The sequence below is a fragment of the Pogona vitticeps genome, chromosome 5 (assembly GCF_051106095.1).
Source record: "Pogona vitticeps strain Pit_001003342236 chromosome 5, PviZW2.1, whole genome shotgun sequence".
In the NCBI taxonomy this organism is placed as follows: Eukaryota; Metazoa; Chordata; class Lepidosauria; order Squamata; family Agamidae; genus Pogona; species Pogona vitticeps.
In genome coordinates, this window is record NC_135787.1 from 9,819,579 (window position 1) to 9,846,282 (window position 26,704).

Genomic DNA, 26,704 nt, shown 5'->3' on the forward strand with positions numbered 1-26,704 from the left:
TTTAAATATATACATATATATATTGCCTATCTGTGTATTGCGGAACAAAACTGCAGCTGTGGGCAGTTTCTTGATCAGCTATACAGACAGCCAAATAAAAATCATCTAGCAGATGTAAAAAAAGTAATTTCACTTTCCCTGACCCTCTGCAGATGATCAGGGGAAGCATTTAATTGACACAAAAAGATCAATATGCCATTCAGACGGGAGTGTGCCAAATGGCATAACACTCCTCCTCGAGCACAACTAACCCTTTGCAGGCTGATTCCGCTGGCACCAAAGCGGTCAGCTTGGCCAGACCCTAGTGTAGCCACTAGTCACACTGGCTCAGGGGATTCTGGAAACTGTAGTCCAAAATGGGAGCTTTTCAAACCTCTCTCCGCAGCCAGAATGACAATCATACAAACTCTTTGAAGTGTAGGTTACTGACACTTGTTCTTCTGGTGTGCTGGTTCTGTTCTGTTTTTAAGTGAAATGCAGTGAGGCTGGTAGGTTTTTAATTCCCTTCCCCAGCCCAATCATAGTTGAAAAGTAGAAAGAGAGGATTGCTGTTGTTGCCGAAATGAGCTTGAGTGAAAACTCTTGAATCCTTTTTTGCTCAAAGGAATTCTTTATCTGTGCTGGTAACATAATTATAAATACCCACAACAGTGCTGATAGAACACCGTTTAATCTAAAATGTTCTTAAATAAGTACTCTGTATACCCCTAAGGGTTCAGTGTTGTTGTTAGAACTTTGGAGAAAGATGCCTGAATTTCTGCACAGCAACGAATAATTCCACATTTATTTTAATATAAATAACTGATGTTGTTCCCAAGCCTTTCAGTACTTTTTTTTAATGATTGAAGTATTTTTACTCTGAAGACACCTCTGCATGCTCACTGTTTCCTTTTTATTCACTGCAGACAATGAAAACATGGACTTTTCTTGACCCAGGAAAATTAATGAGAAGCTAAAAGCATGGAAGAAATCATCCTAACCTGCCACTCTCAGTTTGCCTTCTAATCTTATAATTCCCTCTACACGAAACAGCAGTTTACAGCCATCGTAACCCTTTGGAGGTTCAGAATGATGGGCGTCAGCAAGTGACTTTATGCTTTTAGGATAACACATGGGATCGGCATTGTAAATGTGTCTTTAAAAGCTTGACATGTCTGGCAAAACCAACTATTAATTATATTAATTATAAACAGCCACTGATTTCTCAGGTACCTACAGATCTTATAGCAAAGCTGCCAAATACACCTTGAATCATTTGAGTTGTACTTCTGCTTTTAAATGAGCCACTTTCTAATTCTCATGTTTTAACATAATACACTCTACCTTTCTTCCGGTTCCACCACTCTTTTCCCAGTAATAGGATCTTTCATGGTGTTTACTCCCACAGCCTATATTTATGAATGTAGGAACTGCTTTGATGGGTCAATAGGGAAGTACAGTATTTCAAAGTCCAGCTTTCTGTCTTTAAAACAAGCACCAGCCTTTTGCCCCTAAGTTTCCTTATACTGTATAAAGAGGCCACCAGTTGTCTTGTGGGAAGAGACAAAGAAATAGCTAAAGGACGGTCAAGCCTATTCTGATGAGTTTGTTTAGTTCTAAATTATTGGACTTTGGCACCTATGCTGGTAAAGAACTCCCAATGTTAAAAAAGAATTGGCTTCTCAAACTCTCATGTACAAGGAGCCTTATATGGGGTAGCAAAGCAAAGCAAAGCATGCTGGTTATATACTGCCCCATAGTGCTTCAAACACTCTCTGGGCAGTTTACAAGTTAATTACTCAAGCTACACATTGCCCCCAAGCAAGATGGGTACTCATTTTACCAACCTCAGAAGGATAGAAGGCTGAGTCAACCTTGATCCGCTACCTGGGATTGAACCCCAGGTTGTGAGCAGTTTTGGCTGCAGCACAGCAGTTTAACCACTGTGCCACAAGCCTGGTTTGCAATTGCCATGTTGTCCACTGAGGCCTACAACGCTGCCGAGCTCTCCTCATTGCTTGGGTTGATTAGCAACATGCTCTTTAACCCTCTATTCACGCCATGCAAAGAGGAAGAGGGTCTGACCTGTGTGAGAACAGAACAAAGGCAGGTGTTTCCTAGCCTGACAGATCACACAGTGGCCAAACAATTTCCTGTGCAATGTCCATCCTTGGCTGTGGCAATTCTCTGTCTTGCGTTGCCTGCCAACGTTGTACTGTAAACAAAGGCCTCTGCTACTAGACATAACATACAACACCCTGGTCGACCATATCGCCCTGAATTCCCTTAATCCCACCTGGTGGTTGGAAGTGAAGCAGGTTAAGGAATGACTAAGGTTCATGTGGGAGGCTACCAAGGAATACCAGGGACCTGCTTGGAATCCTGGGGAGCTGGTGCCAGACAAAGCTGGCCATGATGAGCTAGATTAGTGGTTCACAATCCTGGGTAACCCAGGTGTTCTTGGACTGCAATTCCCAGAAACCTTCATCACCAGCTGTGCTGGAGCTTTCTGGAAGTTGCAGTCCAAGAACACTTGGATACCCCCAAGGTGGGAACCATTGCTCTTGATGAATCAATGAACTAATTCTGTACAAGGTTGTGCTCTACATTCCACCATGATGGGAACACTCACCTACCTGGGAAGCTGGCAAAGCCCTATTTTTTGACATCTTCATTGATCACTATTGTGTCCTCTTGGCTTGTGTGCAGAAACTTTAATCAAGGGTACAAATGAAAAATGGAGCTGTGCTAAATAGTTTACACACTGAAAGAGAAAAGGCAAAAACATGTTTGGCTCCATCTCAGCCAAAATGGTTAAGATGGTCACCAGTTGATTTCAATTTAGTCCAGTCAAGCTGCTTGCAACCCACTCAACAGATTTCTGATGCTCTGAGAAGCAGTGAAACAAAGGTTTTATAATTAGCAGTCAAGAACTAGTTCTAGTAAGGATTTGGGAACAAAAACTAATAGCTTTTTTCCCAAGCAAAACTCTTGTTGGGGGTCCTGGTCAAAGAAAGAAAAGAAATAAGGAGGTAGCTTTTCAAGGCAGGAATAGCACCGTGAATTATTATTGAGTTCAGCATTTCTCCCCGTTTGCCACACACAGTCAACCAACAATGTACATGAATATTTTCTTCTTAAAATGCATTTATATACAAACACACCCTTTTTATAACACCAGTTAACAACATGTATTATAAAAGTGGTTTGCAAAAGCTTGTTAAGGCAATGCTGTTGAGAATTAAACAGGGAGAAGCAAATGATTCCAAGTATGGTTGTTTAGGTTTTTCGGGCTGTTTGGCCATTTTCTGGAGATTTTTCTGGAGATGCCAGCCACAGAGACTGGCGACACGTTAGGAAGAAAAATCTCCAGAAAATGGCCAAACAGCCTGAAAAATCTACAACAACCATCGGATCCTGGCCATGAAAGCCTTTGAGAATATGATTCCTTCATTTTTCCACAAAAAGCCACAGGGGTGGCTAAGATACTCAGTCTCCTAATCATTAGTCTGCAGGTGGAGGGGCGCCACCTTTTCAAATTTGTTTAAATCTGTGAACACCTTAAAAAGGGTAGCTTTGTTTTGCTGTACAGATACAGGGGGAAATGCCAGCATTTCATGCACAAGTGGGTTATGAAGGAATGAGAAGCCATCTCGACACCAATCTGAACCAAGACTGGTTGGCTTGCTTAGCAACTAAAAGAGGAAAACAAAGAAGGAACTTCAGCCATTTACAAGGCATCCCCATCCTTTTATTCCTTTTCTTCTCCACCCTCTCCCTCCCAAAAACATTACAAAAGATTGCGTGTTTTTGTATTATTTAATAAACTGGCTCCTCTGCAGTTCATTCATATACAATCACAGGCGAATTTTTAAACTCCATTTTATACAAACATCTCAAAAAATAGTTGGGAGTGAAGTATGGTAAGAAATATTGCTCACACTGCTAGTTAACATGCACGTATGAGAAGAAAAAAATGTTACTGCATAATTCCAGAGCGGGAAAAATACAAGTGCTTCCAAAATGAAGATAACAGCAGATGACCTGGAAGGCAAGCCAGCAGGTAGGGTCTTTCTTGGTGCAAGCTCAGTTGAAAGGAACAGGAACGAATCGTTCTCATTCATTCCGATGGGGTGCGTTGAAAAGAACACCCCACTAGCTTGCATCCTTACAAAAACAAACTGAAAATTATATTTTTCATGCTGTTCTATTTTCCGGTACTATACTGTAATTGCTTTGTCAATTTATATATACATGGCCGTGTATGTAACACTTCTGAGGTATGTACGAAAAAAATATCTGCACCAGTGTTGAGGAGGAGACGGGGAATGTTATCTTTGAAAGGAGAAATTTTATTGGTTTTTTCCCCAAAAAACTATCTCACACTTTGAATAGAGTTACATTAGAAGAAACACAGGGCTGCTGTTCCAAATGGCACCCCACTGTCAAGTTTGCTCCTGGACCCAAATCTAATACAGCTTTTTCCATGGACTGATGCCATAAGTCCTATTCAGCCATTCTAGAATAGGTTTAAACAAATAAGTGGGGGCGGGGGCAATACTAGCTCTACCTCTTCTGCTGCTTCCATGAAAAGCCATGAGTTTGGAGCAGGGAAACTCCTGCATGCATGGTGGCTCTTCATGTGTTTCTGATTTTCTACGGCTCTGGCTCATAAGGAGAGCCCTCCCATGTAAGGGAAGATCTCAGGCTTGTTGCTTCTCACACAACTAAGACCACAAGTGTGTGTGTGTGTTTGTGCGTGTACACTCTCAAGGCTACTCTGCTCTCTTCCTCCTCACATGTTTAACAGATGCTTTAACAGAAGGCCTGAACCGGGTCAACATAAGGTTAGAATGTTAACCATGTCCCTTCCCTTGCAAGAGAAAGACAGTTATGGCCAGCAGATGGTACACCACTGAAACGACACCTAGTTGTGTCATTTTAGCAACAGTACTGCATTTTTGTACAGCATAGTTCCATTTGGAATTTTTTACACTAAATCACTTCCAACTGATGAAGGTGAAAAGCCTTTCCAGCTGCAGAAATCTTTGAAAGCAAGCCGTGGTCTTCAATGGAGCAACTCAATTCTCCCCACTCATCACCATATGATAACAACAGAGGGAGTATTTCCTACTTTAGCCTGATTCCAAATTTTGTTTGTTATTTTATACACAACTGGCAAATGGGTAAGAACTGGGGGGGGGGAGCTGGAAGTAGACATTTTATACAAGAGACTGTGCCTTCGAATTTAAAACTAATTTTACTGTTTTTCCTCTTTTAAAATCATATTTTTCCTTTTTTAAATGTATGAATGAGACAAATATAGGCTCTTTAAAATCTTTCATTCACATAATGAAAACAATTCTCATTTATTAAAAATATCACATTTTGAGACTAGAAACAGTAAAGTGCATGAAAAGTTTAAAATATAAGCTCAAGGATTCTTATATAGCAGCAAAGAAGCAGAATACAGAAAAACTTAAACACCCCTCCTTGTCACTTTGCCTTTGTTACGGTTGTTTGAAATGTAAAGCATGGCTCAATCTACTAAAAGGCTACAGATAAGCAACCTCCATTCGTTTTAACCAACAAACGTATGACATTCTGTCCAAGCACAACCACGAAAATCAGAGGATGCTCAGCAGATGCCCAGGGCAGATTACAGCCACGGTCTTCTAAAAAGACATTATTACAATTTTTCCATTCTCTGGACGCACAAAGAATTTTGAATAGCCACCACGTGCCTGGAAAAGTTTCTACACACATCTTAGAGAGAGCATTTAACTGCTAAGAATGAAAAGACAACAGCTTTTTTTAAAAAATCCAATCTTGATAGAAAACAGGAAAACTAAAGAAAACAAAATAGATAATTGAAAGCATGAGATGGCTATTTGGCGACTAGGGTCAGGAAGAAAACAATCATTTGAGGAATGATTATGGAACACACGTTCTCACTTTTATGTATGAAAAGCCCTGTCTCATGTATGGAGGGTAGAGAAGGAAGCTATGTCCCCAGTCCCACCCCGGGTGCCCTTTCCTTGGCTAAGTAATTCAAAATGTTTTCTGGGGAACAGAGAAGACATACGCAATTTAAAGGAAGAAGAAGAAGAGGGCATTTGGATCAGCCTTGAACATCTGGTTAAAATCAAACTGAAAAATTATTACCGCTGATTTTAAATCCCCCAATTTACCTTTCCACTGTTTTAAATTCTAAAGTCAGGAAATCCCAAATATCGCTGTTTCTCTCTGATCAGTGGTCTTGTCAAGTCCATCAATGTTTTTTCTGCTGGGCCTCTTATAAAGTGATGCAATTCACAATGCAGCTATTCTTCAAAATTTTATCAGGAAGACTACAGCTGCAGAGAAAGCACAGCTGCCATCCAGCAGCTGAGCCCTACCGGGAACCTTTCCAACTGCCCAAACTGAACAGCTTGTAACTGCTACAAAATTAATGTTTCAACAGATCAGAGGAGAGAAAAAGCAGCCCTCCTGTGTGAAAACTCCAATTGCTTTGGTAGGCCTGCTCAGGGTGCAGTCTTACTGACTTGAAACGGGAGTTGTACGCCCAGCAGTGGACTCTGGTGGACTGACCCTCAACACAATTAGATGTTTGTGGGCAGATTAATTCCCACCCCTGCCGTGTCTGAAAGTTATGTTCTGTACAATTGTTGTTTCTTTCTAATTTAATTGAATATTTCCGGGAGGAAGGGTTTTTGCAGTCTGTACTGTGAAGAATCTGTAAATAAAGTTCAAGTGCTAATTCCAATGCTCTCTCTTTTCCCATGGAATCAACTTTATCTACAGTGTCAGGATACTCAAAACAAACACAAAACTGAGTATTAGATGGGAGAGAGAGGTATGGCTCCTTTTAATAGAACAGGAAAGAAAGCATTAGCTATGAACGGACACATTCATACAAATCCTCCCATCTGATTTGCCCACTTATAAAGACAGCTTCCCAATGAAACAAAGTTGCTAGCTTAAAATATATATTTGTGTATGTGTGTGTATGTACATATATCTCTCTTTTAAAAAAAACTGGAAAAAAGGAACAAACAATAACTTTGGTTCCAGCCCTAGTGCCAAATGGTACCAGTATGCACCGAAAATGTGCAAAATTGTATCATTAACACACATAATGAGAGGAGCTTGAAGCAGCAGCTTTTAAAAGGTTGGCCATACTTCACTCCTACATACTTTGATTTACAACTGTACAGGTCCATAAACAAACGGACAGGTCCCAGCCCTCAAAAGGGGGCAGGGCTCCACTACCTCCGGCTAGGCAGGTGGATGCCATTGACGGGAGGCAGGAAGGGAGGGTGGAGCTCAAGCTGCGTCAACAGGGAGAAGTGGTCTGAAGGGATGTGCGGGTGGGGGCACCCCGTGATGTTGTTCTCCACCAGCCATTGAGGATCCAAAGGCCCCAGGACGCCGAGGACGTTCATGTGAGTGTTGGAATAAAAAATGTAGTCAATCACACCCTAAAGAAGAGAGGGGGCGAAAAAACAGAAAGTGATTTGTAAGAGAATCCCTTGAACAATCAGATTGCAAAGTGGCTATCGCTTCATTTTTAATTTTTAAATTATCTGACTTCACAACAGACGCAGGCTACAGTCCATAAAAGTCAGTCTTTTGCAGACAGGTTGTATGTGTATTTATCATGTGGGTCTGTAGGAGGGTCACTAGGTATCCTACAGACCTGCATTGGACAAACCTCATCCTACATCAAAGACTCAGGACATTTCATAAGCAAGATCAGCATCCTAAAACTCAACCCTGGGGACAGACTGATCAGCTTTGACGTAGTATCCCTGTTCACTAAGGTACCGATAAAGGACACCCTGACACTCATCCAGCAGATATTTCCAGAAGACATCAAGGCCCTCTTCCAACACTACCTAACAACCCGCTATTTCCAGTGGGATAATGAATTCTATGAACAGAAAGATGGAGTGGCCATGGGCAGCCCCCTCAGCCCGGTTATAGCAAACTTCTACATGGAGCATTTTGAAAAACTTGCCTTGGCTTCGGCACCCCTCGCACCCACAGTCTGGTTCCGATATGTGGATGACACCTTTGCAATTTGGAGCCACAGTGAAGAAAAATTGGAAGAATTTCTCAACCATCTCAACAGCATCCACCCAAATATACAATTGCCCATGGAAAAAGAAACAGAGGGCCAACTCCTGTTCTTAGATGTCATGGTCATATGCAAAACTGACCTCCGACTGGGACACAAGGTCTACAGAAAACCCACCCACACAGACAGGTACCTACACAAAAACTCCAACCACCACCCACAGGAAAAAGAGGCATAATCAAAACACTGCTAGACCGTGCAAATCGGAACTGTGAAGCTCAGTTTCTCAGTACTGAACTCAACCATCTGAATTGGGCCCTATAGGCAAATGGCTACTCCAAAAATGAAATCACAAGAGCCATCAAACCAAGAAAACAACACAGAACTGAAGAAGAAAAACAGCCACCCACAAATAAAGTATTTCTGCCATACATCAAAGGGGTCACGGACCGCATGGGGAAACTTTTGAAAAAATACAACCTATAAACAGTATTCAAGCCCACCACAAAAATACAACAAATGTTAGGGTCAGCAAAGGACAGAAGGGACCCCCTCACCACTGCAGGAGTATACCAGATACCTTGCAGCTGTGGCCAGGAATATATTGGATCCACAAAACGAAGCATTCACACCAGAATCAAAGAACACGAGAGACACTGCAGACTAAAACAACCAGAAAAATCTGCAGTAGCTGAACATGCCCTAAAACAAGCTGGACATGAAATTCTATTTCAAAATACTGAAATACTGGACAACACCAGCAATCACTACGTCAGACTGCACAGGTAAGCCATTGAAATCCACAAGCACCAGCAGAACTTCAACAAAAAAGAGGAAAGTTTGAAACTCAACAAAACTTGGCTCCCAGCTCTCAAAAATACAGCGTGTAAAAGGTCAACGAACTCTACCCAGCCACAAGGACTGGGGATCACTACACACAAGAGACCAGCTAATGACACCCATCAATCACAGTGACAGATAATCTCTCCTCTTTATCACAGCAATACACCCACAACAACACACTAATCACCCATCTCCCCAAAAGGACAAAAACCTATCTCACAGCCATAAATACTCCACTCCCAAGCCAACTACACCAGAGCACAGAGTGCTGTCCTCTGAAGATGCCGGCCACAGAGACTGGCGAAACGTTACGAAGAACAACCTTCAGAACACAGCCAAAGAGCCCGAAAAACCCACAACAACCATTAGATCCTGGCCATGATAGCCTTCGCGAAAATAATCTAACTATTGAGTTTATTCATTTAGGCTGAATTGACGAATGATGTGGCATTTACAAGGTTATGAAGAAGAGGGAAATGAACCAAACCTGGAAAGAGAATGGGGATAACTGAAAGAACCGCAACATATTTCTATAGAAGTCTGATCACAAATGATTGAGCAATTCACTTGCAGAACCTCACTGGGCTTTCTATGCATGACAATTCTCTCTCTTGGATGGTGTTGATTTTACTAAGTTGCACAGTAGAGTGAGGCTACAATCCTCTTTCTACAACTGGTTTTAGCCTAGTGTCTTTACTGTAAGCTGACTGGAAGGGTTTGGATCATTTCTGCCAGATGAGAACTTACTTTGAAATCAAAGGTATAATTAGTATAAGGCATCAAGTTGTTTTCATAGGCGCTCTTGAGTTGGAAGCCATGTGTGATTCTTCCTTCAGGAGCCCCATTCTTCCCATTGCCGCTGAAGTTCATGAGGCATTCGTTATACCGCAACTCCTTGAAGTCTTTATGGTTGTCAGCTACTATTCCGTTACTTAAGTATTCTACAACACCTGTTTTTCAAAATGAAATAGATTGTTTGTTGTTGCCTAATACTGATATGAAATTAATGCACATGTTTCTCTTTTTGTAAGGCACAGAACTCCAGACCTTGCTCCAGCAGCAGGGAGCTGACAGTGGAAATGTTTTTCTGATCACAAAGTAAGAAATATCACAAAAGTAGTTACAGCCGCCTGATATTTGCTAGTAAAGAAATAGCAATACCCGTAATATTGAAACTCACCAGTTGTGCTAAGAGCACCTGTAATTAGAAGAGAAATAGTATTTCTTTATTTAATGTTTGGTAGTATCATGTGATTTACCATTCTCATACATAACTTTTCCAGGGCAAACATCTGGATGGGAGACTTATCTGGATCTGCAAAGGCCATTAACTCTGCATGCTTTCTCTCACCCAGGACCTGAGTACTAAAAGTGCTATTTTATTCAAGCCGAAGGTCTTAAATATCCATTGACATTAAGACACTGAGAATTCTGACGTGAGTACAGATTCTTAAGACAGCTGTAAACCTAAATCAACTTGAGATTCGTCTCTGACTAAATAGGTGTAAAACTGAGCTGCATATCTCAAAAACAGCTCAATGAAAAATCAACAAAACTGAAAAGTCCCCTTGAATTTGTTTCTTGCTTTATCCCTAGCTGACCTGATACTCTCTGCTATCTATGCTGTGCATGAATCAGTTCTACTGCAGGAGTAGATGAAAGCAGTTTGTGATTTTGGCAATGTAAGCTGAAATGCATTTTTACTTCTAAGCTTGTTCAATGCTCAATACTAACACGGAATCCTATCAATGTTCAAAACATCCCTCAACCTTTCCCTTTCACTCCTCTAGGCACTATGTTAAGATTATTACAATGACTTTTGTTATCTAAATCCCGCAGCTGCTCAGTTAATTTGCTAACAGGCATCTCCTGTGCTTCCAATATTATTCTCAACTCTAATGTTACAAGCCTCCAATTCCTTCTGCCATTTTTCTGACTTAAGAATCCTATTACCCCAATTGTCAAATAGCATTCATTTCTGTAGAAACCCCTTTATCAAAAGGAATTCAGCAATGGTAGCAATTTAGTTCCCATATATGTTCTTTTAAATGCCCAAACTAAGCACAAGAAGAGAACTGTCACTCCTGTGAAGTCTATTAAGAACCCTTTTATAACATAGTTGGGAATACATGGCCTACATGTGGCCCTTGTCCACACTGTGGAGCCTGCGGACCGCCACCCACTACCTCCCACGGCTAAACTACACGGAACAGATTGATGTTAAACAGTGATTCTCATTAGGATCATGAGGTGGAGAGGGAAGGGGGTGTTGAAAGTTGAGATTCCCTTGCAGCCTGAAAATCCTGATCAGGATCACTTTGCAGTTTGGAGACTTTAATCTTCCCCACACTCCACAACTATACAGAGATCTGCGTGTACATAAGACTGAAAGACAAAGAAAGAGGGGGAAAATGAGAGAGAGAGAGAGAGAGAGAGAGAGAGAGAGAGAGAGAGAGAGAGAGAGAGAGAGAGAGAGAGTCCTGGCCCCACCCATCTCTTCCCCATTTGCTACCACCATGCCCACTCAAACAGTCTCTGAAATGTTCTGCAGGAGTTCACGCAACCCTCAGCATACAAAGGCTGTCCACCTGTGATATAAAGGATCAGCCACTTTTAAAGGTAAGGGCCACAGGTCAATTAGTGTTCACATAAGGGTTGTGTAAGTTTGCTGTGGCTACTTGTCCAGGTGCATCACAATTGCACAATTGGCCATGGTAAATTATGTAAAACCTGTGAAAATATTCATAGGATTTTGAGCAAGATATACACCTTCTAATTTCCCTCCCCAAACACCTAACAACAGCAATAACAACAACAACAATAATGACACCAAACAGTTAAAATATACTATAGTATTTTAAACAAAACACTGAAAATAACCCTCACCCTCCCCCATACGGAACCTGAGGAGAAAGATAATCCTGGATTTTCCCAATAAGTATAAACTCAGCGATCAAACATACATACCTGAATCAGGTAGCGAGTTCAGATCTGCACACAGCACCAGAGGGATAGAATCTATATCTGCTGTTGGGCTTCCAGGCCTGCCAGAGGCTTTCTCAAGGATGCTTTTCAGTTCGGAGACGAACATCATTGTCTGGACCAATTTTACATCGGAATATTCAGGGTCCCAATGCATATGGGCATTTGCTACAATAAGCAGCTGGTTATCCACTGGATGGAGTGGCTTCAAACCTAAATGCAAAGTATTGTGGTTGGAATTTAATTAATTCAATTTTCCCTTAGAGACGGATGTACTATGAAAGCATTTTGTTTTCTTCTCTACGGCATTTAAAAAAAATTGTATAGCTCAGGTTCATAGTCTGGACAAGATCTATAGATATATGTATTCTTAGGACAAATTAGCCCCTGCAAATAGCTAGTGTTATCTGCAGTCACCCATATTCCTATGATGATGTCCTGAAGTAATGTCCACAACTTCTGTATTAGATTCTCAAAGGAGATCATGTAAAAACTGCTCCTTTGCCAGTTTCTGCACCTCTGGCAAGAAGGAAAAGCAGAGGACTGTATTTTCCAAGACAAGCACCTAATGTAATATTAGTCATCTGCTGGTGGAGAGTGGTGGATCATTCCACAGCAGAGCATGGAAATACAGTGGTGCCTTGCATAGCGAGGTTAATCCGTTCCGGATTAACCATCGCTATGAGAAACATCGCTCAACGGAACAAAAAAAACTATTAAAACGCATTAAACTTGGTTTAATGCGTTCCAATGGGCCCTAAACTTACCGTTGAGCGAAGCTTCTCCATAGGGGCGGCCATTTTCGCGGGAAAAGTTGCGGCGGCCATTTTGGAACTGCCGATCAGCTGTTCTCCCCTGCTTCTTAGCGATCGTCGCACAGCAAAAAAACGCCATAGGGGCCATCGCTGAGCGAACACTCCAGCGATGGCCCGGACGCCCTCACTATGCGAATTCATCGCTCAACGGAGCGATCGCTAAGCGAGGCACCACTGTACAAACCTCAACATTTCTAGTAAAAAGAGGCTGAAAAAATAACTTTGGGGATTATAGTTTCTGAAATCCCCAACCAGTTTAGGGGAATTCTACAATTGTAGGAATCCACCCGCAAACCTCAACCAGCCAGCCAGCTCTGGAAATGATATTAAGTAAGAAAGTCTAAGAAAGACACTTCCAGAGAACAGCTAAAGGTTCCTATAGATGACTAATGGAATGACTCAATACAAGGCACATTTGTATGTTCGAAGAAAACCATGAAGACCCCTTTTGCTGATCACATGATCTTTGTATCTGTGGATATCACCCTCTTATTCCTTTTCAACATGGAGCAGAGCTATAGTGACAAAAGAAAAAGCTTAACACTTGGCATTGAGGCTTAAATGGGAAATATTAAGACGTTCTCTCAGCAAATACTCATATGCTTCCACTTGTTCAGATAATGGAACATGGTACATATACAGACAGGACTGGTGGGCAGAAAGGCAGAAATTCTGCACAAACTAATTCCTCCTTAGCAATGCTGTACAGCTCCCTGCCCTTACTTACTCCCAGTTTTGGGTGTGAAAGATAACCTCACCGCTACCCAAATTAAAAATGATTTTATGGCCATGTGAACTGGTGGGAAGAAAGGCAGACTAATTACTTCTCTGCCAAAGCATTAGCATTACAAAAATGTTATTCCAGGGTGATTTGTAATTTGGACAATCCTTCAGCAAAGCAGCCCATCAAGTTAATAATTTGTATAATCCTTGCTATGTAGGACTTTCACTATAAGACTTCACTTTTAAGAAACCTTATGTAGTCTTTTACTCTTTTCCTTTTTTAAACACCTTGACACTCACCTGTTCCAAACAGTTCCTTATGCACCTCTAAAACAACAGCAACTCCAATGTTGTCCTTTGTCATCACTCTATTCAGCATTGCCTCTGATCCTTCAGAGTTTGCCATCGCCACTTGGTTGAACTCTACTGTGTGTTTTTGCACCAATGTGAACCTGAAACACAAGCCCCAAAGCATCAGAATCAGTATCTCTATGTAAGTTATCTTCAACGTTTTTAAAGTGTCAGAATTCCTACTTAAGGAAAATAAAAGCATTCAAGTGACCACTAGAAAGTCAAGAACATAAAACATTCCGCATTGTAATTTATATACTAAGTTCATGACCACAGTACCAACAGGTGCTGATATATTAATGTCATTGAGAACTCCTGTGTGTTTCATGTTCTGTTTCACGGAGAAATTCCAAGTCACTTCCGAACTACTGTTTGTTAACAATCACTGTTAAGATAATTATATGTGTTTCCAATGATCTATGTTTGCATTCCGATTCCCCCAAGTTCCTTTCCAACCCAAACATATTTATAAACATTTACCACTTGCTTCATCAGGCATCTGATGAAGTAGGTTACCTTCCACAAAAGCTTACGCTTTTTTTTGGTGGTTTTAAAGGTGCCACAAGATTCTTTTGTTATTTTTGCTGCAACAGACACGCAGTTACCACTCTAGGAACTACTCCACACATGAACAGGAACAGCCTCTTACTTTTCTGTTTTGAAGAATATTGCACAACCATCCACATGCTTTCGCTCCTGCTCAGACATGATTTTGGCACGCGACTTTGGAGAAAAAAATCCATCATATCCACGCTCTTTTAATGCTGGCAGAAAGAGGGTGAAGTATTGCTCTGTCTCTACTTCCTGGAAATGAACAGTGCATTGTTAACAATGGATTAAAGAAACCTATTAGACATTCCTTTGTGGACATTTCTTACATTTTGCCTGTTCTGGAAAGAGTTACACAGAGAAGAGAGCAGGAAGAAGGGAAGTGACATACAGCTTAATTTTTCCCCCTTATTGCCCCAAGGCTTCTCATGTTATTCGCATAGCATGACAAAGATCCCTACAGAACATAATTCAAAATATTAATAGCCACTCTGCTCAGTCCCAATACTATGTAGCACAGCACATCATCTGCTATAGCAGTTAAAGCCTATGGTAGCCCACAAGCAACATATAAAGCTATAACTATCTTCCAACTGTTATTTTCCAGTAAATAGTATTCAGCTGCATACTGCCTCTAAACCTGAACAACAGCTTAACAATCTTAGACAATAGGTATTAATTAAAATTCTATCTTGAACCATATCCTTACCTGAAGACTAATGATATCTGCATCCCAGTTCACAATTTCTTCCATGATTCCCTTTTTTCTGTATTCCCAGTTTAATGCCCAAGATGGACAATAGCCATACAGTTGTCGGGTGGCATATTTATCACACAGAACATTGTAGCACATGACGGTGAAAGAAGCTGGGAGGAAAGAAAAACAAATGTTTGGTGATGAAAACAGTGACGCAACATGCGGTCAGTTCTTCACTAAACCTTAATTTATTTGCGAAGGCATTCATGGCTGGGATCTAATGGTTGTTGTGGGTTTTCGGGCTCTTTGGTCGTGTTCTGAAGGTTGTTCTTCCTAATGTTTCGCCAGTCTCTGTGGCCAGCACAATGCATTTCAACCTAGTGTTTGTTGCCTTGTTTGGTTTCATGGATAACTAACACCCTTTAGAAAAATAGAAACTTAAACTTGTTGCCTGAAACCCTGTTATTTACCATAGTAAGTCACAACTAGAGTAGGCCCACTAAATCAACAGAACTTACAGAGAAGATGACTCACCAAATCAAATTCATATCCTGCATGGCAAGGCCATCTCTTTATGGGGAAAAGTCCTATAGCCTTTCTACTACAACACGAATGGAATTCTAGTAAGTCATGCAGCAAACAGAAGCTAATCAACGAAGTGCCAGTCACATGACTAGTAGGCAACCAATACCTTGTTAATTAACTACTGCAACATACTGTACAATACATGAGTTCATTTGTGCTGGCAGAAAATCCTGACTGGCTCTCTGGAGAGCTCAGTGAGTAAGATTTCTGATTCCAGAGACAGAAGTTGTGAATTCAATTTGCCATTGTGCCTCCAGGAAAAAAAGTCAGTCTGTGTGGCCCTGGACAAGCTGCACAGTCCCACGGCAGCTCCCAGAAGGAGGGAACGGCAAACCACTTCTGAGCATTCTCTACCTACAAAAACCCTGAAGAGTGTCGCCATAAGTCAGAATTGACTTGACAGCACACAATTAATTATAATTAAAATCCTGATTGGCCAGTTCCACTAAGGATATTTTGCACAACTTTAAGCAGAAATTTTATGCAGTGAGATGGAAAGTTTTATTAACTTTTGTAACGTAATGTTTTTTGTTCTATTTGTAAAATATTGTCCCAGAGATGATGGACTGAGATCCAAATGCATTATGGGCAGTGTCAACAAAACCCTCTCAAAAATCTTAACCATGATGATCACACATCCTTGCCACTCAGTTCCTCATATCCTTCACGGAGGTTAAGACATATTATGGCTTTGACTCCCACTTAATTTACACTAGGCAGTCCTCCTAAAGCAGGTAACCAGTTGCTTAGAATTAAAGACAGGAAAACAACATCTTCTAATGCGCACCTGCCCCTGTAACTGCAGTTAACAGATTACAAGTATCCTTTCTGCACTGGCTCTGTGGTGGCAAAAAACTGGAAAAACATCCACTGCAGTAGCTCCCAGCTCAGATTTTTATTCAAACAATTTATGCATGTGGAGATTTAAGACAACCTGAGTTGTCTTCTGGCTGAGGCTATCAGAATCATAACTTGCTGTTAAATACTGTTTCATACTGCTTGGCCCACCATTTCTCTTTCTGCAGCAGCAGCAACAACCAAAGTCTTGTTCAGATGTTATGCCCAACATTTTCTCTAATTTTCAGACCCACTCGGCGAGGCTCTACCCCCTCGTGTGCACATGCAATTCCCCCTCCCCGCGCAGGGTTCCATTGCAGCTGGAACCACAGGGGCTGAAAACAATCGTTGTTGATGCACAGAGGAGGAGGAAGGCTGCATGGAGGAGGGGGCAGAGTTGCCTGTGTTATGCTAAAAGCTATGTACCAGGCTAGAGGGTGGTGGGGACGGAGGAACACAGAATCCCCACATATGTGTCTCCACTTCTCATGGGAGTCACTGAGACCTTCAGCTGAGGAACGCAAAATAAGCATGCTCAGCTCAACACTTAAACAGTGCTTGCATGACTGGAGCTCTATTCCCATTATAGTTCTCAACCACACATACACTGTAAATGTGTTGGACCAAACACACTTATAGGCTCTGTTGTGAACCTCTGTGTTCCTAATGCAAATATTTCACTGACTTCTAGGTGGCAAGGGAATATTGGGGGGGGGGGGCGAGGGGGAGATACAGTTTACCAGTACCCCACTTCCTCAGCACCCTTTTAGATCTGTGCATAGTTTCAGGCGAAACACAAGAATAAGGTTTAACCCAACATGCAAACCTTGGGTCTTCCAGAGATGTCTCCAAATCTGAGCAGCTGTCTGACTGCTGCTGTCACCCTCTAGACCTGCATGCTATTTCTGTTCCAGGAAGAAGCCTAGCCTAATTATGCTAAAAAGCTGGACAGACAACTTATTTATTGTCTCTACATGTATCATCAAGGGTAAATAACAACTGACAAATAAGAAGTAAGACCACCATCTCCTTTCTTTCTGTTTCTAATTGTTCCTTATATATGATCAAGCTGCTTTCTATAGCTGTGAAATAGCAATGACTTAGCTGCATTAAAAAAAACAGACTCTATTAAAGAGGAAACAGGATGGACAACATTTACCTGAGGGCAGAATTTGGTCTCTTTCTTTTAATGTAATCCACGGTCTTGGAGGCAGCTGCTCTGGATGAACTGAAACACCAAAAAGAGACTATAAGGGAGGGTTAGAAACTATCATATCCCTAAAGTGAATCTGCTACAGTTATAATCAATAAAATATCACAGAATCTTTAGATGCAAATGTCTGCTCCCCCCTCCAACAACATAGTGCCCTTTAAAGTAGTGTTTTGACTTTATCTCTTTGAGCCTTAGCTTCACTAAAATTTCCAAGCAAAGTAACATTATTATGACTGTTTGGTGACAATTTTGCCCAACCAGACAAATGCTTATCTGCCATTCAAATGAGTAAATGTGACCTCAAGAACAGCCATATTTTGAGGTTACTGTTGTACTGAATTAAGTAAAGCTTGTTTAATGCATAACACAGTTGCCCAATTTCTCACGAAAATAACTTCAGAGTCCAGGGACTTCATGACATTGTCAAAAGTGTGTGCAATATTTACTGTGTCATCAGATAAAAACACCCACAGCAGTAGCAGTAGTTGCAAAATATGGTCTGTGCTGGCATGCAACATTCCTCGTGAGGGGGATGTGCCACAATTTCCCCCAGCAGCTGAAGTAGTTTTCAGGGGCATCCACTCCATGAAGGCTTAATTAAAATTAAATATCACCATTTCTATTTGGTACTCCACTCCAGTACAACTGAGAATACCCATACACCAGTCCAGCAAACTGTTCTGAGAATGACAAACCTGATCTGCATCCACAACTTCCCATCTTGAAATGACCTCTTTGGTTTTCCTTATTTAAATCAGAAATGGGCAGCTCAGTAGCCTCCAGAAGTTGTTAAACTACATATCCCATTATTTCATCATCAGTCATGCTGGCTGGAGATGGAATCTGACAACAACTGGAGAGCACCAGAAGTTTTTACTCTGAAATGAACCGAACAACGGGTTCACACAGATTCCTTCCTACTGATGAACAAATGAAAACCCTTATCAAACAACAAATACATCCTTGATCTAACCAAAGATCTTTATTGCTTCAAACCCAGTACATCTCCTGAGGTACTGGCACCCATCTATCCTCTCTGGCAGAGGAGCCAGTCCTTGTAAATAACAGCTCCCAAGGATTCTGGACTACTACTTCCAAAATCCCTGCCAGAATAGTTCCTTGTCATGTCAGCTAAGGGATTGTGGGAGTTGTAGTGTTAAAAAAGGTAACTTTTCCAATTTCTGCTTTAACACTATGAGGCTGTATATAAGCAGAACACTTTGCTTTAAGAATGGGATACGCTGTTTTGTAGTTCACAGATATGTACTTCACATACACCCTTATCAACATAATCCACCAGAAGGTAAACATTATGCTGGTATAAAAATTCTTACCTGCTAGATTGTCAAGCATGTAATTCAACAATTTCCGTGTCCCATCTGGGTCCTGGTACAGGCTGAGAATATCTTGTGATAAAGGATTGCCTAAAATCAAAACAGTGTTCAAAGCCAGTTTACAAGTGACACTACACAATCTCAAAGCTTCTAGTAAGTCAGTAGAAACTGGAACAGCATTCTCCCCATTTGTTTCAAGGGTAGTGTACCAAAACATTAAGAAATCAAGCCCTATAAGGAATGGTTAGAATTATTGATTAGCCTGCTGAAGAGATGACTGAAAAGGGAGATGACAGGCATCTTCAAGAACCTGGAGGACTGTCTCTTATAAAATGGAGCATTTGTGTTTTTTTCTGTTCCAGACAGCAGAACCCAAAACAACAGTTTTAAATTGCAAGACTTAATCCAAGGGTTCAAACTGCAAGACAGGAAATTTTAACTGAAGATTGAGAAAATTTTCCTGACAGTAACCACACTTGGAAGTTGCAATTGACCTCGCTGGGTATTTTTAAGAATCAATTAAAAACTTGGATGTTTCGGCAGGCCTTCCCATCAGATAATTCCTGACGTCCTTCTCTTCCCCCTCCTATTATTTCCTCTATCTTGGTTAATGTTTTAGTTATGTAAAAATTATTTTTATATGTATTTATTGTATTACTCTATGTTGTTAGCCGCCTAGAGTGGTCCTGAACCGACCAGATAGGTGGGATATAAATAAAATAAATATTAAATATGTTGTCATCCAGCTGCAAAAAAGTATATTCATCATTATTTTGACATATTTTTGGAGAATACAAAACAGGCACAAAGGTATTTGAATATTTTGATTCACAATCAATGACCTTCAATAGTTTTGAAGATACCTACACAGGACACTGTAATTCCATACCTAGGGAAAATACTCCACTTAGATGTTCAATGCACTAAATAGAAAGCCGGCCTTACTGTGGAGTGCCATTATGGCATACAGGCAGAAGTAGGCAGGTTTTAACCCATCCTTTGGTCACAGTCAGAGGCCTTATGTTGTGTGTTCTTTCTGTGCAACTGACAACTCTTTCATACCTGATCTACTTTCTCTGATTTTGGGGAAAGCCTTGTCCTGGAAAGAGACTCATAAAGGGATTGGAAAAATGGTGAAGAAATATTGCAACACTTGGGGCTTGTTGTAATAGACAAGTAGAGAGGGACACGGATGCATACAATTATGAACAATATGCCGAAAATGCATTGCTCATAGCCATGCAAGAAATGGACAGTGGCACCCTATAGTTTTCCCGACCACCAGCACACTGAACCAACCTGGCAGGCGCCTACACCAGGTTAAACAATGGCAGTGGGGCTGAGTGGTCAGTGGATCCTCTCTGTGGTGTGGCCGGTACCCTTCACATGCACTAAACAAATGTATGTTTTTAATCCGTAGAAGAAGGCTGGTTCCTGTGCTCACCACAGTTCTGATACTTGTCCTTTTCCTCCGTTACATGCATGTACTTAGTCTCATGGACCAAATGAATTGCCAATACAAGGAATTCTCCTAAGCATTAAGCTCAGAATCATTAAAAATGCAACACATAACTAGTAACGCAACTGTCATTACAAACACAGTTGTTTTTTTGACAGTGGCTTGTACAAAAGTAGTATAGAAAAGAGATGACAGATACACACATGATATTCGCCCCATATTCAAAGTTCTTAAAATACAGAAAGCAGAGCTCAATAATATTTTCTAGTGAGCAAACAAATATATGGTGTTCTTTTATCTAAAGCCAGTTCTTCACGCAAACTATCCCTTCCTTGCATTCTCTGTGAAACTGCAGGAGGAGAGACTGACAATGTCATTAATTAATATAAATGAAGGACTTCAACTTGATTCAGCACGAGGTTAGATTGAGACAAAAGGGCAGAAAATAAGCCAAAATAAAATAAAAAGAGTTCATAACTAATATAAAATTGATTATCCATTGAATACTGAGACAGTGGGGCTAAAAAACATATCATTTATACTACTTTTAAAAGCTGTCCATAATCTCCAAGATGTACCAAGAATCTGGTACAGAAATGAAGGGAGAGGGAACGGGAAACAGGAAGAACCATGTTTGCACATGATATTTACTATATATCTTTTACCTTTCAAACCTAGGGTTTGTAGCTGAAAGAGCCGTCCAAGTTCATAAGGCAAAACTCGTAACAAATTGTTGTTCAAAAGCAATTCCCTAAAAAACAAGACAAATGCTTTCATTCACTTACTGTACATTCTGTGTATCTTGTAAAATGTAACAAATTCACATACTGTACTTCATTCTGCATATTTTGCAAAAGATGAACATGTTTTGCTATACTGAATAACAAGAAGGGGCAGGGCTGTTTATGACAATGTCTGAATCTGATACCGTGTTTCTCCGATAATAAGACACTGTCTTATTATTTTTTGGGGAAAGAAAAACACCAGAGGGCTTATTTTCAGGGGAGGGCTTATTTTAATGAACATTGACAGCACTCATCTCGCCCTTGTTGGTCCTTCGGAAGCCGGCCGGAGGGTGAGGTGGGCGGGGGGAGGAAGGAATCTCCTGCCGCCCCTGCTCGCTATGGGAAGCCGGCAATTCCTCTTGCGGAGCCGGCTGGCTCCTGCTGTTGTTGCTGCTGCTGCTCCCGGGAGCTGGAAGGCTGGCCCGGCCGGTCCGCGCTTTCTCTCGCCCAGGCGCGCCTTTCTTGCCGAGCCTGCACCCGCTGCCACCCCGCCTGCCCTCCTTTCGCTGCCCGGCAATGGGACAGCGGGGCTGCTAGATGGGCAGCAGCTCCTCCCCCGGCGGTGGTGGGTCAGGCACGCCCCTCTCGGCTCCCGGCCCCCATGGCTCGGTAGGGGCCTCCGGCTGCCGCTGCCCAGAGACGCCTTTGCTCAGCCCCCAGTGGCAGCCATGGAGGCTCCTGCGGCTCCGGCCGCCGTGCCTGCCTTCCCCCGGGCCTCCCGAGGCGTCACCCTTGTCTCTAGCCTCCTCGTGGTGAGTCCATCGCCGGCAAGCGCCGGTTTGGGGCGGCCGCGGCAGAAGCAGCCTCGCCGGCGGGAGGGTGGTTGGAAGGGTGGGAGCTGCGGGCCAGGGACTCTGGGGGGCACCTCGGCAATGAGGGAGGGGGTGGAGCAGCTTTCCTGAGGGGGGAGAGGGTGATGTCACAAAAAGGAAGCCCCATCTTTCACCCACCCGACTGGCCGGCGGCCTTTCTCTCCGCCCACTGGTCACCACCGGCGGGGCGAAGAGGCTCCGCCGCCCTTGTTGGTCCTTTGGAAGCCAGCCAGAGGGTGAGGTGGGCGGGGGGGAGGAAGGAATCTCCTGCCGCCCCTGTTCACTATGGGAAGCCGGCAATTCCTCTTGCGGAGCCGTCCGGCTCCTGCTGCTGTTGCTGCTGCTCCCGGGAGCTGGAAGGCTGGCCCCGGCGGTCCATGCTTTCTCTCGCCCAGGCGCGCCTTTCTTGTCAAGCCCGCGCCCACCGCCGCCCCGCCTGCCCTCGCCCGCCTGCCCTGCTTTCGCTGCCCGGTAATGGGATGGCGTGGCGCAAAAATCAATCTCAATAGGGCTTATTTTCGGGGGAGGGCTTATTTTAGAGGAATGTTACACAGTAAGGGGAGGGCTTATTTTCGGGATAGGTCTTATTATCGGAGAAACACGGTAGACCCTGGCATTCTGTCATGTCTTTCCTCTTGATAAGCCAGATAAATAAATGTAAGGCATGGGTTATTTCTAGAGAACCCATCAGTTTGGCAATTTTGCTGGTTCGTTTACTGGATGAACAGGTGTTTGGCACTTCAAAGCCCTGCCTTCTCTGGTGGATGCCCACTCAGAGGCAGCACTTAGGAGGCGGCAGGGCAAGGAAGACAGGCCGCTGCCTCTGAAAGGACACCCACTAGGAAGTGGGGCTTTGAAGCACCAAACACCTGTTCAGCTGATAAACAAACCGCAGAAATGGCAGTTCATGCCCATCTCTAGTTATTCCTCTGGCTTGACAGGGAGAGAGAAACCAAACTACTAGGTTCCATCACTTTAGAAGATTATGATAAACAGTTGCATAAATATGTTGGCTGCCAACCAATGAAGAAATGCATGTGGCATACAGTAACATATCCATTTCCTGACGCTACCATATATACTACCATCTACTTCCCCATCAGCCAATGCACACATTAAAAAAGTCAAAAGATTTATAAGATAAGCTCTGAAACATTACATAAAAATTGCCTACTGCTACATTAAACAATAAGTAAAAAAATCTTTGTGTACAAAGATTTACCTGAGAGATACCATGTTTCCTAATTCTGCTGGTAAACTTCTGAGTTTGTTGGACGAGAGATCCAGGTAAACCAGATTATGAAGCTTGGCAATATCAGGCGGAATGCGAGTCAGATAGTTGTCATTGAGGTGGAGAGCAGTCAAGTGCGTTAGTGACCAAAGTGACGTACTTAAGCTCCGCACTCTACCTAAAATGAATAGCATGCAGAAAGTGTTAAGCATTCAGACAGGTTTTTCTATAAACCCAACAGGTATACTGACATACGGAATAATGTGCAAGAAAAAACAAACTTGCATCGATAACACATTAATCAATCAATCTTCCCTAACCCACCCACAGAACTTATTATCTGCAAATCAAGAATGTGATCTTTCTGACAGAGTGCACAATGCTTTCTGTACTCTTTAACACAAATAGTGTAGGCTTGAGGAACATAACTATTAGCTTACAAGAACTACATACTCTTTACCAGTGGTTTCCAATGCTGAATTCCAAGATACTGTTGGACAACAGTTCTCTAAATTCCTGACGTGATAGTCCAACAAGGTCTGGGAGTCGAGGGTTGGAGACCATGGATTTACACCACTTAAAGCAGAGGGGAACAAAAGGCTGCACGATTCCTCCCTGGGGACCCAAGTGACCCCTCAGCATCCCTATTGCAGGAACTCCTTGTGTTTTTTAAAAATGTTTGCTCTGAAAGTCCCTTTCCCCTATCTTGGTACAGAGGTAATTTTGCCATGAACCACCAGATAATTTAAGCAGAAAAACATCTTCTTCTTCAAAATAAGGCTTCATCTAGAACAGTGGTTCTTAACGTGGGCGATAATGCCCCCCAGGGGGCGATTTCATTTTTCAGGGGGGCGGTAGAACGAAAAGGGGCGGCATGGGGGCGCTAGAGCAGAAGGGGGGCGGTAGGGGGGCGCTGGAGTAAGCCAAACCTGTGAAGATGGCTGCAGCCTTTTTACAGTGTGCATGAATATATATTTTCCTCCAATTTTAATTTAGTTTCAGACTTTTTGTCTTGAAATTTTTAGTCCTGAATTTGTTTTTATGCCATTTTTATATTTCTTTTTGCCTCTTAAAATTCACTTGCAACTAAATCATTAAATGTTACTTTTGGGGGGCATTTCATTTTCTTGGAATTTAATTTTGCTTTCAGGGGTCATTGGATTTAAGTGTCATAAATAAATAAATAAATAAATAAATAAATAAATAAATAAATAAATAAATAAATAAATAAATAAATAAATAAATAAGATATCATCACCGCGGGGAGGGGGGCGATGATAACTTCCTCAATAGCTCAAGGGGGCGTTTCTTTCAAAAAGGTTAAGAACCACTGATCTAGAAAACAGAGAAAATGTAAACTTTCTCCCTTGGCCACTAGAGGGAGCACGTGTCCCTTTACATTTTTTAAAAACAAAAACCATTGGGGTGTGGGGTGCCCCGGGATTTGCAGATCTCCAACATTTCACAAGTTGTGTGCAGCCCCTCGACCTCTAGAGGTTGCCCATCTGTGACTTAAAGGAGGAAAAAAATGTCCTTCAACCTATCAAAAACATCAAAACTAATAGACACTGTGCCATTGCTCTTTCCCCAGAAAACCCCTCTAATACTTTCAGAAAGCAGCAGCAATATTAGGAACAGGCCTGGGAGACATACTTTTAATAGTGATGTTAAATTTCTAGAAATTTTGACGGTATTGTTGGGCAGAAATAGTGTTTAATATTTTACAGATGGATATAAACACATATACAGTGGTGCCTCGCATTACGATGTTAATTCGTTCCAGCGAAATCGCTGTAGAACGAAAACACTGTAAAGTGATTTTAAAAAGCCCATAGAAACGCATTAAAACCCGATGAATGCGTTCCTATGGGCTTGCAACTCACCGTCCAGCGAAGATCCTCCATAGCGTGGCCATTTTTGCTGCCTGGGCAGCGAGGAATCCGTCCCAAAAAACAGCGGGCAGCCATTTTTTAAACCCGGCGGCCATTTTGAAACCGCTGATCAGCTGTGTGAAAATATTCGTTTTGCGATAATCAGTTAGCGAAGCAGGTAACTGATCATCGCAAAGCGAAAAAACCCCATAGGAAACATCGTTTTGCGATCGCTTTTGTGATCGCAAAAACTTCTTCGTTATGCAATTTCTTTGTTAAACGAAGCGCTCGTCTTGCGAGGCACCACTGTAGTGAGTAAATGTATCCCAGCTTTATTTCCCTTCCCACACAAAAATGGGAGAGGAGCCTTCTCCGTGGCTGCTCCTTTAGACTCTGGAACCCCCTCCCACTGGGGGCCAGACTGGTCCTCTCTTTGCTGTCTTTCCTTCATCAGACAAAGACCTTTCTCTTCAGGCAAGCTTTCCCTTAGTGACTGGATGCCTAAGTGGCTTTTTGATGGATAGCTGTGCCTTACACTGCTTTGAATGTGGTTTTGGCGCTGCCTCTGTTTACTATCTTTAAGTATACTTTTTGTCTGACCCTTTTTAGTATTTTTACACTTACTATTTTTAGCTTTCAATATTGTCTTTTAATGATGTAAGCTGCCTTGAGTCCTTCTCAAGGAGAAAGGTGAGGTAAACATATTTTAATTTTTTTTAAAAAAATGCTCATCCATAACCCACAAGGCTCTCTCTTACTTTCCCACTTCACCCTTTTGATTCCATATTTAATAAGAGAGTTATAATGAGCTGAAATCATTCAGCTTTAAGGCTGCCTCATCTTCCGTATTACATGACACAAATTATTTTTTAAGTGAACATAATCTCCTCCACGGGAGTCACATGACCTCTTCAGTTTCCTCTGTATCTTTTTTCTCCCCGGGGACTTTGTGTCTCTAAAACTTCCTTTTCACTCACCAGAAGGAATTTTAGAAGGCATTTTAATTCAGGATAATGACTCACCCCAGCGCTTGTTTTGCATGCAAACCAATGCCTGGCATCCCTTCCTTGAAGAGCTAGCCAGTGAATCCTCACTGGCCCAAGAACATATTTATCAGGCAAGCATACATCTGTACTAAAGGAGCCAAGTAGAATCCCACAACACATAGCAGGCACGCCATTTAGCCGCCCCGAGTAGACATGGTCTAGAGGGGCGGGGTAAAAATCAAATAAATAAATAAATAAATAAAATAAATTTACTTGACAACTCACCTGAGATTTCCAATTCTGCCCAATGGGACTTTTTCCCATTGGCTACCTCCTCTGCTGACATGATGGTGTAAATTCTGCGGGGATCTGGAGGATCATATTTTTCCTTTGGCATCCCTGTTAGTCTGAAAGATAAGACATATCATTATTTCAACACGCAAACTTATAAATGTCTCTCTCATCACTGCATAGTTTGCCAGACTAATAGTATAGACTGGTGTAAGAGAAGCTTTGGCTACAATTAGTTTCATTTCATCTACACCCAGAACTATCTATGTTGCATTAAAAAA

The 26,704-nt window shown here is 42.0% G+C and overlaps 1 protein-coding gene across 2 annotated transcripts in view; it reads right to left on the reverse strand.

Moving 5' to 3' along the window:
- Positions 1-3,779: 3,779 nt before the first annotated feature.
- The window catches only part of CNOT6L (CCR4-NOT transcription complex subunit 6 like), a 48,470-nt gene continuing 25,545 nt past the window's right edge, over positions 3,780-26,704 (reverse strand). The window contains exons 2-12 of one of the 2 annotated variants that reach the window (XM_020805220.3): positions 26,418-26,539; positions 23,267-23,453; positions 21,113-21,198; positions 18,989-19,078; positions 17,601-17,669; positions 15,032-15,189; positions 14,423-14,577; positions 13,723-13,874; positions 11,870-12,097; positions 9,650-9,852; positions 3,780-7,460 (exon numbers count right to left, since the gene is read on the reverse strand). In XM_020805220.3, coding sequence (XP_020660879.1) covers positions 7,248-7,460; positions 9,650-9,852; positions 11,870-12,097; positions 13,723-13,874; positions 14,423-14,577; positions 15,032-15,189; positions 17,601-17,669; positions 18,989-19,078; positions 21,113-21,198; positions 23,267-23,453; positions 26,418-26,529 — 1,653 coding nt within the window. In that variant the 5' untranslated portion in view covers positions 26,530-26,539 and the 3' untranslated portion in view covers positions 3,780-7,247. Of the gene's footprint in view, positions 7,461-9,649; positions 9,853-11,869; positions 12,098-13,722; positions 13,875-14,422; positions 14,578-15,031; positions 15,190-17,600; positions 17,670-18,988; positions 19,079-21,112; positions 21,199-23,266; positions 23,454-26,417; positions 26,543-26,704 lie in introns of those variants that run through there. The other variant, XM_073002050.2, reaches the window with a different exon arrangement.